This window comes from Spermophilus citellus, assembly GCF_964194105.1.
Source record: "Spermophilus citellus genome assembly, chromosome: 6".
Taxonomy (NCBI): Eukaryota; Metazoa; Chordata; class Mammalia; order Rodentia; family Sciuridae; genus Spermophilus; species Spermophilus citellus.
The window spans coordinates 84900640-84921190 of NC_138187.1; the positions used below are offsets into that span (position 1 = coordinate 84900640).

At 41.8% G+C, this 20551-nt stretch overlaps 1 protein-coding gene across 15 annotated transcripts in view; it reads right to left on the reverse strand.

Annotated features, from left to right (window-relative positions):
• CELF2 (CUGBP Elav-like family member 2) overlaps positions 1 to 20551 on the reverse strand; it is a 501848-nt gene that overhangs the window by 98171 nt on the left and 383126 nt on the right. For all 15 annotated transcript variants that reach the window (XM_081300440.1, XM_081300426.1, XM_081300428.1 and 12 more), the window contains one exon: positions 15771 to 15853. In XM_081300440.1, coding sequence (XP_081156566.1) covers positions 15771 to 15853 — 83 coding nt within the window. The remainder of the gene's footprint in view (positions 1 to 15770; positions 15854 to 20551) is intronic.

Consider the following 20551-nt stretch of genomic DNA (forward strand, 5'->3'; position numbering starts at 1 on the left):
CTATAATTCCCGTATTTGGGGAGAAAGTGTCGTGAATGACATCTCATTTCTCTGTGAGATAAAGGTGCTGGGGTGGTCTTTCTGTGGTGCTGTTATCCTAACTTTGCTCCAGGACAGCTCCTTCTGCGTTTAGAGCCACCTTCCCTTTCATAAATCCAAGTTGGGTCTGACCATCTGGGTTTATTCATTCCTTCGTTTCTTTAGAGTTTTATAAAAGACTAAAGTGCATCTGATCTTTTTCAGCAAAGCTTTTTCACTGGAAATGTTTCATATCCACATAGCAGTAAAAGTTGAAGTGCACATCACATTCAGGGAAGAAAGTCAACACTGGATGCCTGAGAACACACCCGAAGCATACAAACTACAGCATCTACGCAACAAGTGCTGTTGTGGTTATATAAGACCATGGGATGCTATTTTTGGGCACCAGGCGCTTGGCACAGTTGCCGTTGACAGATCTGCCTCTCATCAGAGTGCTGACATGTACACGGCATGTTCTTGCATCTAGGAGCCTGCGTTCCTATCTCCTATGAAGCCAATTACATAAAAATATAACACGAGTCTATTCTTAAAACCAGGACAGCCCACTTCTACGTGGTCATCGTCAAAGCACATCTCAGAAGTGCTACCAAAGACTGGCACAAGGACCAAAGCATCTTTAGTTTTGCTCCTTCCTTACTTTCCAGACAACAAGGAGATTTTGTGGTTAGTCAAGCAGCTCGAGAGTCCAGACTTATCTTCACTAGTGAGCTGACCTGCTGATTATGATGTGTGATCCTGATGCTGGACGAGCAACCTACTTCTAACCTTCTTCCCCAAGACTGAGGGTGAAGAAGATTCAGCTTCTCTGACCAGGGCACAGACGCTGACCAGAAAATAAGGTTTATAAATCTCCAAAAAATGCATCATTAAATTAAAAAAAAATTTTTTTAAGTTGTAGATGGACACAATGCCTTTATTTATTTTTATGCAGTACTAAGGACTGAACCCAGTGCCTCACACATGCTAGGCAAGTGCTCCACCCCTGAGCCACAATCCCAGCCCCCAGGCTATTTTTTTTTTTAAGCTTCAAATCTATTAACTCAGCTCTACTCAGATACCAAAATGCAAAAGTGGGTAGAAGATTGTAAGGCTGAACTATATCAAACACACACACTCAGCTGGCAGGATTTCTTCCTGGAGAGTTGGTTGCTTGGCTCTCATGAGCAAAATAAACAGATCATGCTTATTTGTATTTTAAGTTCCAAGAGAAGCCTGGTGTTCCTCTTCCACTGTACGCACTCCTCCTAGATGCTCTTTTCTTTGCAGGTCTAATGAGTCGGTGTGGGACCTTGCATCTGATTTCTTCTTGGGACATATGCTCTTGCTTCTCCTGCTCCACTGCCTCTTTTTCCACATGGATCCTCTGTCCCTGGATCCCTGCTTCTTATTTGGTCAGCTAACTGCAGCTCACTCATTGATGCTGGTCTCATAATCAGCGCTGCTAATTTAGGCACACGCTAGCCATGGTCAGTTTCAGTTTTATGCAGCAATAAATGATTTTGGTGCTTACAGATTGCTACCAAGGATGTTGGCTGTACTTTAAGTGATTAAGAATAACTCAAAATCTGAAAAGCGTCTCCAGATTCACAAGAAGTAAAGATGGGAATCTAGAACAAGCTCAAAGGGATATGTCACAAGAGCTTAGGGCAGATGACTGTCTCTCCAAGCCTTCCAAATTGCAGAGTGATGTGTATATATCTAATACTTCTTATGTCGTGGAGCATTCTACTCTAGCATTCATACGGTAGTTAAATTTTCTTTGTCAGCAAAAGTCTCTCAAGCTGTGGGTATCAAGAAAAACAGGATAATAAATGCTTTGCTTTCCTGGTAAGGAATTTCAAATCCATGAATGATGAAGCGGAAGGGAGCCCACACTCCTATGGTTTCTACAAAGCGGAAAAGGGCTGCTGAGTATTACTGATTAACTCTTTGTGGCAGAAAATTGCTCCTCATGCGTTAGAATTAGCTTATTCTGGCCAGAAAAACTGTGCTAAAAATAGTACCAATTCCACTTATTCCCTAATAGTCGGGGATGTCCTAATTCCATGTGAGTCCCATTCAGGTTTTAGAGTACAGATGGGAAGGGAGAGGTAATCATCCATTTGAAGATAGTGGAAGACAGGATGTTCTCCTATTCCTACTCACTGCTTTACCTTCTGTCCTGGATGGTAAGGTTAGCCCACACCACCTTTAGAACATCTGAAAAGTCAGGAAGGTGAAGCCTCAGTGCCACAGCAGATCTTGCTCCTCTTTAGTACACACCAATTCAGTGGGTGCAAGAGGTGCATATTTCCTTACATTCAGGGCTGCCTTCTGTATACCGTGAGATCCAGGAAAACAGCATTGGTAAGGCCCAGCCCCACTGAACAATGCTTCTCAAATGTTACTGTATGTATCACCCAGGTTTAATTTTTAAATAATTTTATTTTTTTACAATGCACAGAGTGATATTTTGATATGTAGCTAAGATACGCTGTGAAATGACTATCAAAATCAAGCTCACACATCTGATACCTCACACAGTCACCTGTGTACATTTGGAAGGATTGGGGAGCCAGTTTATTTATATATATATATATATATATATATATATATATATATATATATATATATATATATATAAGCTGTAGTTGGACACAATACCTCCATGTCATTTATTTCTTTTTATGTGGTGCTGAGAATTGAACCCAGGGCCTCGCACATGCTAAGCGAGCCCTCTACCGCTGAGCCACAACCCCAGCCCTGGGGATCCAATTTAAATGCAGGTCTGGGCATTTTTAATGTGTTCTCAGATGACTGCAATGCTGCCAGTTCACAGAGCACACTGAGTTAGCAGAACTATGGAGATAAGAGTATGCCCCCATGAAGGTTGGACCTGGGAAACAAGTTGATCAACATCCAGCCCTTGGGGTTAATGATGGCTCATTCCTCCATCAGTGCTTCTCAAACAAGCTTCAACACTGGACTTATTTGTAGTGCTTTCAAAATACCGATACCAGGCTCCCAGCCCAGAGATCCTTCTTTAGTTTGCCTATGGTACTGCATAGCCATAGGTACTTTTTAAAGCTCTGCAAGCAGTTTTATTACGCAGCCTCAGTTGCCTGAGTTGTAAATGCAACTAGACTTAAGAATTAAGGACCACTTACTTTCCTTTTTCTTCATCAATTCTTTATAAATGCATCTACCTCCTTTTAGGTAAATGGCTGGGAAGAATATTATTATAACCTCCCTGGGTCCTTCTTAGAGAATGGAAATGAGAAAAGGAGGCATCAAGTTCAACAGCCTCACGTCCTGGGGGGGGGGGTAACATCATGGACTGACTGGTAATCTGAGCCCTGCATTTCTGATGTTTTAAAATAATGCATTTGGCGTGATCTTGTAGATAAATTTTAGAGAGTGACATGATTTGCTGTCCTGCCTCCACTGCTAACTGGCTGTGTGACATTTTTCACCTCAGCTATAGCTGAGCTCTCTGGGCTCCAGTTTCCTCATCTACGAAGTGAGAAGGCTAAACAACTTATGCTTCTGTGCCTGTAGCGTGTCACTGGCTCTGGCCTGCTTTCCTCCGTGTGCCCTTTCTTCCTCTATTAGCCCATATGACAAATTCAAACAAACAAAAATCGACTGTAATTAGCTTTAGGATTTCCCCGGCTTTTGACTCTTATTTTTAATTGTCTTTACTGATATTTAGATTTTGTTAATGACTTATAGAGGCATTATATCTAGACAGTGGTGACTGAGGAGTAATTGAGATTCTCTAACAAGTGGTTCTGTGGTACTTGTGAGAATATTTTTTAAGAGTTGTGATTCTAGTTAGTGCCTCTGTGAACTGCATAAAAGATGGAACTAATCAAAATCTAGGCTAACGCTTCTGCGCCTACTTAAATGACAGGCTCTACTAATATTTGTAAACTAAGTCAGATACGAGCAAAGGACAGAAAGACAGGTTGAGGTCAGTCTCCATGGACTGGAAGTTGCCTTTTACTTCATATAGCAGGCCCCATTATCAGAGGTTTCCATGGTTTCAATTACCCATAGTCAAGGGTTTCAATTACCCTAGTCTGAGAATATTAAATGGAAATTTCCAGAAATTAAAGAGTAAGTTTTAAACTGCATGCCATTCTGAATAGCATGATGAAGTCTTGCTCCGTTCTGCCTGGACACAAACCATTCCTTTGTCTACCATATCGACACTGTACTGTATGCAAGTCTAAGAAGAAACAGCATATACGGAGTTTGGTACGATCTGTGATTTCAGACATTCACTGGGCATCCCTCCATCCCCATGAGGGGGCTTACTGTACTTAAATCTAGTTGGAGTAGGTCGATCATTAGCCACAAAAGATATTCACTGATTTGTCATTAGAAAAGTTTTCTCTAATGGGTATTGCGCCTTTAACTCTCTTGAACTTGAACAACAGACTTCTAGTTGAAAAGGCAACCAGAATCCAAAACCAAAATTTTTTTTTTATTATTTATATAAGATCAGTATCTATAAGGCTCTTGGCACAGTTCCCAGGACATAGTTAGCACTCAATAAATGTTAATGGCCACTTTCATTAATTGAACATTTATTATTATTCGGTTAAATTATCTAATTTCTGGAAGTCATTGAAAACGGCAGTCACACAGACAAAACATTTACAGAAGCAACTTTTTCTAGAAATATACTTATCCTGAAGTTCTATAACTGCTGTTGACTTTATACCCAGCATGTAAAACATGTGCAATGGCAGCAATTAACTTTCTGCTTTCTGATTCCTATGACTTGCTGACAGTACTTTTACTGTATGTGGTATCCCATATGCTACTTAATGCAAAATATCTGACACGGTTTCTGGTGTAAGTACAGGATCTTCTAAAGAAACAATAACATGTGTTTGGGTAAATATGAAGTGTTGGATTTCGTAGTTCAAAATATATGCTTGGCTCTGGAGACCGAGGCAGGAGGACTGCAAGTTGAAAGCTAGCTTCAGCAATTTAGTGAGGCCCTAACCAACTCAGCAATACCCTGTCTCTAAATAAAATATGTAAATGGGCTGGGGATGTGGCTCAGTGGTAAAGCTATAGTGTCCCTAGGTTTAATTCCTGGTACCAAAAAAAAAAAAAAAATACACACACATGAGTGCTATGATCTACAGTCACCGAGTTAAGCCTCAGAAATAGAGGTGAGTTTCCAGAAATGTTTTCTTCATACTCACTTAGTCCTTCCTGTCCCTGATGCATGACAGTGTGGTGGAAGGTGAGCCTAAAGATTGCTGAGCACTTCTTGGTCTAACTCCAGGCTCCAAAGCCCACCATACCAGCATTAGTGCCTCCTCTGACAACCAGCAGAGTGGTAGAAGTCTCCTAAGCCTCTGCCTCCAAACGTGACACTCATTTGAGTCCATGCGAAAACAAGAGACCAGGAAGTGATGGCCAGACAGAACTAACCATAGCACTTAATATCCTAGTTAATGCTTCTGCTTCTCATCCTAACCTGCCTCTTGATGAAGAGGGAGAATATTCTGGAAGGACTTAACAGAGCAGATGGCAGGATGCGAAGAGGAGGGCAGGAGTGTCCAAGCTTCTAGACCCTCAGTGAGAGGCACCTCAGCTGAGAGTCTCCATGACTCTGATGTTACTGAGGCCAGGACAGTAGCCCTGGCCCGGAAGTGCTGTGCTCCACCTCATCACACCACTGTGTGGTGTCTGCTGGGTGGTTCCACTTCCTAGTGCCTCATTACAGCAGTGTCCAGTTCCTCACTGGCAGCGGTGGCAGATTCAGAAGCTGAGATGATTATGTGGACTTCTCTGCTGAGATTGGAGTTTCCTCATCAATAAAATAACAGAGTAGAACTATTTGCTTTCTGAAGGCTTCCAGGCATTTTTAAGGGCAGCAGGGTGTGCTGATTGCGGGTGGGTGAAATTTCTAGTTGTTTCCCAACTTCAGGCCATGGCCACAGCCTCCTCTTTTCCCTGCTGCTTCATGCTTGGGGTTGTAGGTAACAGGGATTCTGCTCTCTCTTTTGAGATGATCTGCAGGTGCCTACCTTGCCCTTCTGGAAGCAGAGAGATGAGGGAGGGGAGGGAGGCCAGCTGGATGGAGAGAGGCATTAGAATGCAGATTGTGGGCTGGCCCTCAAAGCCTGTGGATGCAGATAAAGAAAAGCACCCTAATAACATGAATGTCAATGAGAGGGTGCTGGTAAAGCTACACTCCTCCAAAGAAAGGTGTTGCATTTATAATGATTTTTGCAAAGCAGTTCCTCTTACAGTCATGACAGTCTTTGAGCTGTAGCTTCCTCCCGGAGAGCTCTGACTTAGTAATGTTGTACCCTAGTGTCAAGTAAACACTTTGCTTCACCCGCCACACAAGACCTGGGCGTGCACAAGAGAGGACAGCTTGATGTCCAGGACCACGCTGAGTCCCCGAGTGCCAAATGTCTGCTGTAGTGGGATAAGCTTGTGGTGGTGGCGAGGGGGGTGGGAGGGTGTCTGGCTGACTTTTGATCCCAGGCTCCATCCCACCCAGCTGGGACCGGCATGTCCCAGCTAGCCCAAACTCACTATCAGCTCAGGATACTGCATCTTGAGCTGCAGTACTGGGAAGGAGTGAGGCTTCTTATTTTATTTTGGAACAACCCCCAAAGGGGTAAATGTGATCCTTGTGAGACCCCTTAACGCCATCCAGAGCCAGGACTGGCAAGCAGGGTACAAAGTCCCTTGGCTTCAGAGTCCAGAGACACTGGTTTGAGTCTGACTGCCTATAAACTCAGTGACCAGCTGGGTCACCCCAAATGAGTTACTCATTTTCTTTGAATTTTAGCTTTAAAATGGGGGACTATACAACATGTGCCTTGGCGAAAATTAAAGTTATGGAGTCTCCATATGGGAAATCTGAAGATAGGAACTACTTTTAAGATTTTTGTTATTATGTTGGCCTAAGTCATATCTCTCATTCCCTATAGTGTGGTGGACAATGGCCTAAACCCACTGCCATGAGGCCAAGCTACTGTAGTAGTAACCAGGCCTTTCTTTCTAGTTCTATCACTGGTTTTCTAGGGAAGGTCAGAGAAGTGAACTGAAGCTCTGGCACCTCAGGTGTCCTCAGTATAACAAGGTGAGCACTTTCAGTGCATCACCCGAAATATTTTTAGAAGGGATAACAGGTAAAACAAACAAACAAACAAAAAAACCCGTAAAGCTATTTGCAAACACAGATGACTCACTGATCCATGTTAATGGGGGGCTGGAATCAAAGAGATAAAGGAAATCCAGCAGTAATCCTAAAACCTCAATAGGCCAAACACCCCTTCACTCCAAACCAAGGAATCGGGCTGACTTGCTGGATGGAGTTCATCCCCTTCCTTATCCTTCCTCTGTTCCCTGGTGAGAAAACCGAGTGCTGAGCTCCTTGGTAGGTTTTGACCAGAGGGCAAGGGAAGTAGAGACCTAGAGAATATCCAACCGAGTGAGTTTAGAATGACCCAGACTTGTCTAAAATGTTACTCTCAAATCCTAACCAATAACTGAAGCAAATCAGGTCTACAGGCCTATTTTTTCCCCCCGTTAACCAAGACATGACCACAAGGCCAGGAAGTCAAAGAACATTCCACAAGATTGAAAGGACTTTTCTTCTAAGAGTCCTGGTCTGACCACTTTGTCTTGCAGAGGATCGGAAGGAATTTCAAGTGTTTTAAAGTGTTGGTGGAAGAGTGAAGCAATGACGGCCAGGAACAACCAAGAGTATAAGGAACATCTGTCACAGTGTCCCGTTCTGCACGTACAAGGTTTATTGTTCATCTTTTCATCTCAGTGACTTGTGGGTAGTGAGAGCTATAATGATATAGTCCTGAAATATGTTTTTTTTTGTTTGTTTTTTTTTTTTTTTTTTTTTTTAGAGAGTGAGACAGAGAGAGAGAGAGAGAGAGAGAGAGAGAGAATTTTAATATTTATTTTTTCTTAGTTCTCGGCGGACACAACATCTTTGTTTGTATGTGGTGCTGAGGATCGAACCCGGGCCGCACGCATGCGAGGCGAGCGCGCTACCGCTTGAGCCACATCCCCAGCCCCTGAAATATGTTTTAATATCAAAACAACTTTAATAGCTTATGTCACAATACTAATGAGACTTCTCGAGCACCCTGGTACTATGATAGTCTATGGCTAAAACAAGAAGAGAAACACAGAAGCTTTGTTCCCATCTGCCTCCTCCTAGGAGACCAGCGTCAGTCCCTTGAATGAACCACATCTGGCCATGCAGTGCAGTTTTAAGCATCCTTTTGCCCCCGGCCTCAGCCTCCCCAGGTCCAGTTATTCTCTGCTTCTTGTTGGGTTGGGGAAAACCTTGGGATTCCCAAGAGAATTCTCTCCATGCTCACCCAGGTCATAACTTTGTGTGGCCTAAAGCTTGAGGCCCCGAACTGGCCAGCCCATTTCAGGTGGATACAGTCTACTGAGCTGTGCTCCACTCCTGTGCAAGGGACTCAAGTTCTAGTCAAGTGATGAATTCTTAGAGACCCCAATTTTATTTCAAACCATTTCCCAATTTTATTTCAAACATCCTCCTTTCTCATTTCACCATCATAACCTCTTTCTTTGCAATTCCATCCAGACTTTTAATCAACTTCATGAATTCCCCCCCACTCTGCCCCGCCCCCGATCTTCTTTTGAAATCTTCTCAGTCTTTTGGAAACTAGGGTCAACGTAAGTGAACTTAACAATTCCAATTTACTCTTGTACTATCATAGGGAAATGATTATCTCTGGAATCTATTACTTCATTTTGCCATTGTGTCCCCCTACCATACCCTCACATGATAATGATGACATGTTGCCAACATCCTTCAAACAATGAGAAATTTTGCAAATCTGATCAGGAACCAGTGCCAGGGCATCTAGACTTTCTGTTGTAAGTGCTCACAACATTCCTATTAATTAGGCATGTCATTGAGATGATGCTGTTTGCAAAATAAAATAATAACACCTTCCACCTTCCACCTTCCACAGGTCACACAACTTTGAAGAACTCCTTTGTGAATAATTTTAAAAAATCAGGGCCGTGGGTTCCTGCTTTGACCCTCTCCTGGCATCCTGGCATTTTTCAACCTTTTACCACTCAGGAATTGTCATTCATCTTCTCCCATAGACGTTTTTGTATTGAATAAGTCATGTTTTAAAAGCACCCAGTTCTTCATTTCAGTTAATCAAAGACATAGAAAATGATTGCCAGTTAAAGTTACTGGGTTGGTAGATGTTCAGCCCAATGCAAACCCACCCACTATTCAGGTGGCACGTAAAACTCATGATGGGTGAAATAAACAACTTCCCATGGCTTTTTGTGAGGTATGAAAATATACCTTCCCAGCTGGGAAACACTGGTCTCAGGGTTCCCCTCCATCCTCCAACTGTTTCCGTCCTAAACTGATGAGCTGGGTACAATCGTGTGGTTCATGGCTGAATCCCAATTGGGGCTGGTTCCCCACCTTGACCCTACTCCTTCATCCTGGTGTGGCTGCTGGAGTGGGAAGGGGATTCCGCACTGAGAGGACTCCTGCACAGTTAAACCACGGCACTCTACATCATAGAAAAGTCATTCTTAAGAAAAAGAACTTACTTTTTGGTTCAGCTTGTGTGTGTGTGTGTGTGTGTAAGAGAGAGAGAGAAAGAGAGACAGACAGACAGAGGGTGAAACCCAGGATCTTAAGCATGCTATCTATGCACATGCTCTACCACTGAGTTTCAGCCCCAGCCCTTGTTTAGTTTTTATTTCTGTGGGACAATTATTACATGGAAGCAATACAGACAGCAAGGTAATGGTTCTTCTTTATGCAGTCCCATGAGGCCAAATATTTCAGCCCAGATTGAACTCTATAAGTGTAAATCCAAAGAGTGCACAAATGGATGTCCTATTTATATGTTGCACAACAAACACTTTTCATATGTTGGGTTGCTACCTAGGAAGAGTTCACAGAAACTATCATGTAGAAACAATGTCTCATACAGAATGTTGCTCCCCAGACTCCAGAGGCTTTCAGGGCAGTGACCCTGACTCTACTGTTCAGATGGACAGCAAGGAGTATCACAAGTAAATGGCCCTTCTCAAGGACACCTCCCCTTGTAATATGACTCAGCCACAATCCTAATCTACACGTAAGAACTATCACTATGCTGAGGAACTGAGATAGTTCACTAAGGCTAAAATAAAGTTGACAACAGTAAAGTGAGAATGTGTCGTGAGCCGCATAGAAAATGAAACCTGAAGTGCTATCTTCCTGTATCTGTTTAAACTGATATTCACGTGTGTGTGTGCGTACGTGTGTGTGTGTGTGTGTGTGTGAAGGTGCATAAGGATATACATTTATAAATACACAGATCTGTGTATATGAAACAAATCAGGCCACTCTACACATGCCATGTAAGAACATAAATCGACATTGTCTATATTTTGGAACATTTAGAGTATTTGTGGGCAAAAATAACTCTCTAGTAAACATTAACTGTGTATGAATGGGCTTTGTTTCTTGGTGACTCAGCTGTCAAGGTCATGGATGCACTCCTGTATTCCCTGGTACCTAGAGCAGTGCCTGGAAAACAATTAAAGTTCAATAAATGTTTCTTGAATGGATGAATGGATATTCTCTGTGCTACACAGGACACACAACTTTAAGGGACTCCATTGTGAACAATTTTAAAGAACACAGATATCCTGGCCTCCCCACCCCTGGCTAACAATTTTAAATGAAAGGCATCTGAGGAAAACAAAACAAAATAAAAAATCCCTTTGGTTGTGATTCAGATGGAGCATTGTAGGAGAAAATTTCCCATGTCTGGAGGAGATGAGGGTTGAGAGATAATGACAGAAATAATAATGATGGTGGTGATAGTGGCAAAAATATTAATAATCATGGCTCTGAGATCAAAGGCATTAAAGATATCAGGAGAGGCATTTCAAAGAAAATGAGTACCTTAAATATATTACAATGGGGAAATTAAGAGAAAGTGTCAACCTGTTCTGCTGAAAAGAGTAAGCCCTAGATTCCACCAGTAAAGGACACAGGGACAATCCTACAGAGGGCTGAGCTAAAGCCCGCTTGGGAGAAGGTGCCTGCCCACACAGGTAAATCATCTCCAGGGCAGGCCAGGAAAAGGCCCATTCACTTCTGGTGGGTGAACACGCTGGTCCCAGGAGGCCACTTTATTTACATCTTCCTCCCACTGGATGAGGCTCATTTATTTTTATATCTCAAATCTACGTGTCGTCCTTGCTCAGATTGTGTGTGTGTTGTTATAAAATACCTTCCAGTGAGCCACCGCTGAAATGGAGTGCGCTAAACAAATGTTCTCTTAGGGCAGTAACTCCTTAATATAAACTGCATTTAATAAAACTGGTAGTGATTCTAAAAAGAAAAGGGTGAGGCATACTCAGAGAAAATGTCTGGAAGAAATTTGCAATTAATATTTTACAAGACATTTAGATTCCAGATTCCTCCTTGCTGTTAAAATTTAAGAGCTTTTTCAAAACTGTATTCCTCTCTGTTATTACATCCTTAATTAAATTAATTTATACAGTGAATGCTCTAATGACACTGCTGTGGATTTCCAATCAAAAAGCCTTATTGCTGGAGACGATATGTGTTAAGACCTTGAAAAAGGAATGACATAAGGCATGGTGCTGACACTGGCATAAGGAGTTTTGGCCTTGACAATCTGATTATTGAAAGGTCTTGGTAGTGCTTCTGTGCTTCAATCAAGGTCTTTTTATTTTATTTTTTAATAGAGTTAAATTAGGTCCATGAAAATAAAATGAATCTTCCAGGTGGCTTTTATGAGGATTTCTCTCTGGGATCCATAATGATAGACAATGACATTTCTGCTGAATGGCACGACCTGTCAGTGGTGCCTACCTGAAATGCTCAATGAAGGAGGCTCTCCTCACACCCAGTTTGTGGCACCATGAAAGCAGAAACAACCAAAGTTTGTCTGAGAACACAAATGGCATAGCAGTGGGAAATGCCGATCTAATAATGCTGCACTACAGTCAGAGGCTCCTCAAGCAGCCCAGCCCAAGCACACAGAGCTATCATATCCCTTCAGGCTATAAAAGTGCTACTTTGTAGGGATCTCAAGGACAGTCATGCATGGAACCAGTATTTCATCAGAAGCAGAAAAGCACTAAAGCACAAACCAAGCATGTAGTAGGTGCCTATCCACTGTCCATCCTTATAGATAGGCCACTTGGAGGCCATATTGGGCTTGCTGTCTGCCCTCTCCTTCCAATATCTACTTTAGTACATGGCACAGAGTAGGCACTCAATCATCATTTGTGGTTTATTAATCTCATGAAATACCAATAATGAATGGGCACCAAACCTAAGATCTGATCCGTTGCTTAAGCATCAAGCAACAATTTCTAGAGCGCTTGATCAAACCAAGGACGTGACTCCCAGTCTCTTATTCCTTACTGTCCATGGTGAGCTGTAAAATTTACTTCTTTTATTTCAACTACTATATTTCTGGGATTTATGTTGAACTTTCTGAAGATATAAGATCTGTTATCTTTCTCCGTTACATAGCAAGAGGCCAGGTTTGAGAAATGTGTCCCCACTTATTTTGCACTGATCAGTAAGGCCCTGATCCTGCACCTCAATCCCACCATCCTTTCTCCTGCCCCCAGGAAAGAGGGTCTCCAAAGTCTAGGAAGCACATAAAAAGGAGGGTGCCTTTAAATTAAAATCAAAGAGACAAGTTCCCCTGCATAACAGAGAATCCTATCAGTTTGTTTCCCCTCCTGTACCAACCAAGTCCTTTGTTCCCTTCAAGACAGGGACATGGTGCATAAAGGAAAAAGCAAACCCTGAAACACTAATTAAGTTTGGTTGCATGATAAAAGTTCCTTATGATTCAAAACATCAACTGCAAAAGAAAATTACATGGGGGGGGGGCGGGTAGGAAGAAAACAACCCAGCACTATCTGATCTTGTTATAAATTGAAAGTTTTGGACACTTTAGAAAAAAAGGCAGCAAGTGCCTTTTTAATGGATTTTATCTGCAGGAAAATGATTACAACCAGAAAAGCTTTAAAGTGTCAGCTGGTGATGCATTTTTCTTTATCCCTTTTATTTTTATTCAGAAAGAAATTGAAGGCATATGGCAAAGTGCATCATTAATTTCTTATTAATTTCATAATATGAAGGCAACCAGTTAAAATAGTAGTGCTACAACTTTAAATTACCGAACTCACTTGGTATTTAATGAGAGGTTTAGCACAGCAGGGTTTCTGTTAAATTAAGTTGTGCCTTCACATCACAGTGGGAAAACAGGTGTATATTGGTTTAGAATTATGGAAATGTTGACTAATTCCAAGGCTTGTAATCAAACAGCAAGGCACACTGTAATATTTTTTTTCCCCAAGAATATGCATTAATCTTTCATGTCTGGTCCCATTTCTTCCTGTCCACCAAAGGCACATAACTGAAAGGCAACCACTTTCATGCATTTCCTGCAGCTGTTAAGGGTGATGCTGATCAGATGAAGCTGTACACAAATGGGAGATGTGGACCTCTGTCCCCATTTACCACTTTGAAATGGCAATAGCAAGTGTTGCACACTGTAAGGGCTATCCGCCTTACAAATGAGATCTGACTTTGAGTTTTTGTTTACCCTGTCTCAAGTAATTGGACATATAAAACTGAAATGGGTAAAAAACAAATCCAAAAACAATCTACCAATGAGCTTTTCCAGCTTCCAAATTACTATCCTTCATAATGGGTCTCCAAAGTTGCCACTTCTAAATTCTACATGCAGAATTTCTAAGGGGAAAAAAAAGGTGCAATATTAAAAAAAAAATTACTGAAGGTGCTATTTGTTTACTGAGAACAGGGTCAGAGTAAGCTATCCCAAACAGATGTACGATCATCAGTACTTCCATGTGCTTCGACATGCCCTATCCACACCAGTGTGGATCCCTGGAGAGCATCTCCCCAGGAAGAGGTATGCTCAGGCTGTGCTTCTAGTGGAGGGGATGCATGCAAATTAACCAAGCTCTGCATTCAGTTAGAATATGGTGCTATTTGGCAAACTATACTATACTTTAAATAATAAATAACAATTCATCATCTCGAGCAATTCTTAAAACACACCTACAGAGTGGTATGCTCATTATTGTGAAGCATTTATTTTTAAGAGAAGGAACACAAAGTGGTCTTTGCATTTGAATAAAAATCTGGAAGAAAAAAAAATTATTTTCCTCTACTGTTGGCTCAGCCAGAATCTGCCTTGGTTGTTGCTTCATTCAATAATATGATCTAACACTGCAATCTTCTAGAATTACGTTATAAAAATTCCATTTACATAGAGAATGAAACTGAAATACTCCCCCCCCCCCCTTTTAGGTCACTAAGCAAAGCACTTAGACTTTAATAACGGCAGCTTTACTAAAAACCAACTTGGAAGTTGCAGGGAGAAGTAGTTAAATTGGGAGGGACTGTCCTAGTTACATACACTTGCTTTTCTGTTCTTTGATTTGCGATCATAAAAAAAAAAGGGAAAACCAAAGTGGTATGATTCAAGATCAAGGTTCAAGATTTATTACTTTGGGGTAATTAACAAGCTAATATTCGGAGAAGATTTTATTGAGCATCTTGCCACTATAAATACCATACAATGTTCAGGGTCTAGGGTGAATTAAACAAATGCTATGTTTTCTGGGAGAAAGGGGGATAAGACAGACACTTACATGTGCCTATATTAAAATGTGCACATGTCTATGCATGCTTACTGAGAATGGTAAATGACATGGAGCCACACCCTGAAAATGGTTATTTGATATATTTTTTTATTCTTATCAAATCAGGTTTTTGATCTTTTATTTGATCAAAAATGGCTATTTGATCTTTCTTTTATTCTTATCAAATCAGATTTTAATAAGATCATCATCATCATCATAGGTTTCCCACAAGTTCTTCATCATAACCAATGCATACTGTTATGTTACACAATTAACTCATCACTGATATTTGGGCAAATGGGGAAAATATCTGAACAGCATTCAGAAGTTTATACCAGCATGCAATGTACAAAAATACCACAGAGTCCCTTAAGAATAAAATACTCGGATGAAGTTGCTGTATGCAACATTGGTTCATTTCTAGTGAATTGCACTAATCATCAAATATTATTGTGAAGGAAATGGAAAAAAAAAGATGGTAAGCTTTGTATTTTCTCTTCTGTATCAACACAAAGCCCCAAATTGGGCATTAAAACATTGACTTTGTTAACCACCATTGACTGTTTAGAAATCATTAGGAGGCTTAATATTATGGCTGTACAGGGTACATTTTGTCCTTTCAAAAGAAAAATCCAAAGACTAAATTTGAAAAGGGGCTCCTGGTGAGTAAAAGCTTTTACTTTTCCATTTGCTTCGCTTGTGTGTATTGGGTTGTTTTTTTTCTTTTAAAATCTCAGCCCACCCAAAACCCTTTGGCACCTGCTGTACCCAGTGGGGTCACTCTGATTTTCTAACCAGGGGACAGGCTATGTGAGAGCTCTTGCCGTCAGAGTTAATGCCAGCACGCCTTTATGGGCTGGCCAGCGGGTTTGGCTGCCGTGGGGAACAGAGGGGTCAGCCCACACTCCTCAAAAGACCAAAGTCATTTTTGGCACTAAGAACCCATAACTAGAACCTTCAGTTGAAAAGACCATTTTCAAGCAATAAAGTGATTTTGGTACAAAAGTAAACCGACTCACCCCAGGTAAAGTTTTAATATTGTGCAGTGCATTCTGGGCCTCAAGTGCAGCTTTTCTTGTATAAAATGTTACGAAACAACAACCTACAGAGAGAAATGAAAAGGTTTTAGAAATTTCTGTGAATGCTTTGCTTAGATATAATGGAGACTGTGGCGAACAAATAATCTACTTAAAAGGATGCACAATTTAAAAATAATAAAGCACATGAGAACAGTAATAACAACATCTCAAGCACTTACACAGTACCTTTCATCCTAAATCACATTTATTAGCTTTACCCACATTGGAGATCAATTCATAACTGTGCGCCAACTATCTGGAATACAGCTATTCAGGAATGTGGGTGGGAGGTGGTGGCTGGGTGAGGTGCTAATGGGACTTAGAGCGTACAACCACTTAAAAAGGAGTTTTTTTTTTTAAACCACAATAACAATTGCATCAACTTACATTAACTATAATTTTCTTAAAGAGTATCTCTAGAACATCATACTTTTAAAACACTTTTAGGTTTAGACAACTGGATTATAAGTTTCTTAAAAAGCTGGACTAGTAGCGCCATATTCTTTATCTCTACCATGGTACATAACACAAAGTTCCGCCCACCCACTCCTTGTGGGACACAGAATGAAAGGCTATATTGTGAGCCGTTCAGAAATTAAGTTACAATATGAATGGGTGTGTGCCCCAACAGATGTCCGCAGACTCTGGCCTGTGTACCAAATATGGTGATATCACAATTCCAGATTCCTCTTTTCAAAGTGCTGGTGGAAGCCAAGTCTGAAGCCCCTCAAGGGTAGATTGGCAGAGATCCTCAACCTCCTGCACCAAAGAAAATGGTATCCTGAGGGGTGGCTGTCCCCTTCTCCAACTTATGAAGATACTGGTTGATCATCTGCTAATAAGCATTAAAATTTCTCAGTACAATCAGGTTTTGTAAAAGGAAGTAGACAAACAGTTGAGAAATTTGAAGTAAAAAGATATTGCCTGGCCTTCTTTGGTAAATGGGGGATGAGGGAAAAGATGAAGCAAAGTGCTGTTCACCAAGACTGGACTTTTCACCTCAACTTTAGGAAAGGCTCCTAAGGTATAGAGCCAGAGAGGGATGGTATGAGCTTCACCCACAGCAGGGCAACAGGCAGAGACAAATGAACTAAGGCCCTGATGTGGCTTCTATTTAGGGGAATGACACAAAGAAGACCGAGAAAAAAAAAATGGAACAAAACGGTTTTGGGGCAGGGAGCTGGCAGGGCAGAGCAAGCCATCGAAGATTTAGAATCACATGCTGACACTTTGATATCTCAAAAACTCATTCAGTGGAGTAGGGGAAAATAAAGTGCAATGCCATCCACACTGCATTTTTTTTCTTCCCCCAGGGCTGAGGACCGAACCCAGGACCTTGTGCGTGCTAGGCAAGGGCTCTACCACTGAGCTAAATCCCCAACCCCACACATTGCATGCTTAAAGACAAATCCCCTCCTCACCTGGAAAAGACATTCCGAACCTGCTGTCCCACACTGGATTCAGACAGTCTACCAAGCTTCAATATGCAAAACCTTGAGTGCCTCCTTGGTTTCTTGGCATTTAAAAAAAATGCCAGGCATCCAAAGATGAGAAATCCTTCAAATGTATCATTTGAATGACTGATGGGGATAACAGACAATTAGGAAGTCTCCTTAAAGAACCATGGGCAGACTGACCATTTTTATATGGCCTGTGCGTCAGCTATTTTGACTTCTTTAATCAGGGTTCATGTGCCCCTGCTGTGTGATGGTCCATATTTTACTAAACTGATAAAACTTAACTAGCTATCTTAACTTCTTTGGGGTAATGCAAGCCCCAGAGAAGCTTCAGGAATTGCTTCAATGCAAGGAATAAATTTAAACAGGAAAGTCCCAGTTTCCAGTCATCTGTTGTAATTATTTTTGGAGAGAGAAAAATACCAACCATGCTGTACTGGGTTTAGTACAGAAAGAATATCAGGAGCTGGGTGCAGTGGCACATGCCTGCAACCCCAGCTGTCTGTAAGGCTGAGGCAGGAGGACTGCAAGTTCAAGGCCAACCTCAGCAACTTAGTGAGGCCCTAAGCAATTTAGTGAGATTCTCTCTCTAAATAAAATATATTAAAAAGGGTTCCCCTGGGGAAATGACTCAGTGCTTATGCACCCCCCTGGGTTCAATCTCTGGTATCAAAACAAAACAAAAAAAGGAAAAGATTTCTGAATGCTTCCAACAAACACTCTCAACAAGTTCTGCTTTCCTTCTCCTAGGATTACAGAGTCAGCTTTCAGGCAAGGAAGCAACAGAGAAGTTCTGAACTTCAACTTCACTTAATACAGATTCAAAAAAAGAGGCAGAATCTGATACTTCAAGCAGGTAGCTTCCTGGGGCGAGATAATTTAAAAAGATATAGAGGTGGAGCAGTTTGCTTGGCTGAAAAGAAGGAAAACTGAGGAAGAATAAGTTTGGGAGATAAAAAAAGAAATGCTCAGAGGCAAGAATGACAAGTTCAAATTGGCCTTTAAAAATGGGGGTGGTGGTGACAGGGGACTGAAAAAGAGGAACTAAGCACAACGAGAATACAAAAGCAACAGGAAAAGAGAAGCTGCATGTGGAGGGACTACATGGGCCTCCCAGCAGAGCTAGCAACACAGTGGATGGAGGAATGGAGGAAGCATGCCTGCCTTCTCACTCAGACTAAATCTCGGCCAGAGTCCCTGAGAACCTTGGGTCCAGATGCTACACCAGTATTCAAATGCCACCCTGGGGGAGGGAGACATTTAATCATTCTTAGTCATTTACATTTTACTATCAATTTGGCTACTCCAAGAACAAGTTTCTTCCAGTGAATAGAAGGGCATCTTTTTTTTGTTTGTTTCTTTCTTACTTTCTTTCTTCCAGAAGTACGAGTCTGAAGATGGTGTGTGAGCAGTTTGGGGAAAATGACTGAGAAGGAGAAAGGAACAAGGTGACTAGTGTACAGAGAAGAACATAGGAAGATACCCCAAATCTCCAGCTCTTTCCAATTTCACCCCAGGCCTGCCCTGCCTGTGTACCTGCTATAGTGAACGCAGCAGCTGATTACTAGGGATCCTCTTCAAACTATCCATTTAAAACAGATTTTTTAAGATTACACCAAGATAAGCTCCAGTCTTACCCTAACACCACAGGAGGATGTCCTAGAGGACATGGGTGATGTCACTGCTGGCTCACTTGCCACCAACCTGCAGCTCAGCGCCACAGGTGTTAGGCTTGGCAAGCAGCTTGAAAACCCTGAGGATCGGAAAACAGGGTCCCACCTCCAAGTGTGCATTGCCCCTTTCTGCAGCTTGGCGGGCAGAGCAGAGGCTGCATTTCTGTCCCACTTCCTGTCTCATTTGGGTGTTCCCATGTGGTGAACAACCTGTACCGATGTGGGGGTCCTGGGATAGATGTCAAGTCTGGAAATATCACCCCAAGAGTCTTCTTTTGGTTTCATAATCTGGCTCCTGAATGAGTTAGGGAACAGTGTGTTACTTTTATTACTTCTAAGTCAGTAAATAAAAGCCATGTCTGCCTAAGATCTTCCATATACCCTCAAATTACAAATTGCATGCATATATAGCCACAGTGTTTCATTCAGCATTAAAAAAATTGTTTTTACCTTTACTGGGCTTAAAAATGGTTTATAACTTCATTGTGCACACATAATGACTCACTTAATTAAAACAGTGTTTGGCTAAGTTATCTTAAAATTTGCAGAGTAGACACCTCCAAATTTAGAGTCACCTTCCATGCAGAAGTCAGTACTTCTCCTGCAATGGGACCTGGGTACATTTTGAAAATGAAAATGTATTGGACAGACTGTTGTTTCTATGAGTGTTCTCCCAGCTAATGGCCATAGTCTTTTTAAATTCATATATCACTTAACATATTCACTTAAAATCGTAGATTCATTGACCTGCACAGACTATCTCAGTAAGGCAGGAAGAAATATTATTATTTGCCCTGACATGGTAATTATGATAGAAAAAGGTCAGGGAGCTAAGAGAGATCCCAGAAAACCCAGGCAGGCTCAATGAGCATGAAATTTTCTTTCTTGCTGGCCCTAACTGGAAGTACAGCTGTTGAGGGAACCACCTGTCTCCTAGGTTTCCCCCTGCCAGCTGTAACTCAGGTCTGAAACGTACTGGATTCGTTTCCAGGTCAGCTGCAATGCCAGATGGCTCAGCCATCGCATTCAGGGCAGAGGCCTCCCTCCTCCTCCAGGTTCTGCTTGAAACATTAGCGTCAGGTGGGTGGCTAAACATCTACAAAACCCAGGTGCTCTTCAGCGGTTCCAACACGTATCTGAGGGGCCAGTCCTGCTAGCCTCGGTGCCCATTCCTGGATCTCCCGTTCCCTGCTGTCCACAGAGTGCTGAGAATGGCCGTTCTCCCTCAACCCCCAGGGACCCTGGGATCGGCAGAGGCTGACGCAGCTTGACAAGCCTGGTGCTTCAGCAAGTCTCAACCCTCCTAGTTCTGCTTAACACTGGTCATTTCTGCGGCCTCCATTTGTCTAGTTTGCTCCTTTGACAATGTCTAATAAGCACTCACACTTTGCAATTTGTTTCGCCTTCATCCACTCATTCAGGCCAAGTTAGAATAAGACAAACGTGACATTCCACACCCAAGTTACTTGATGGCATTCCTGTTGCAACAATTTCAATAATTCACTCAGTTCCTAAATGCTTTGGAAGTTGGAATGAAAAGGAAACAAAAAAAATTGTCCCTCCTGTTGTCCATTACCAACCCCTCCCATTT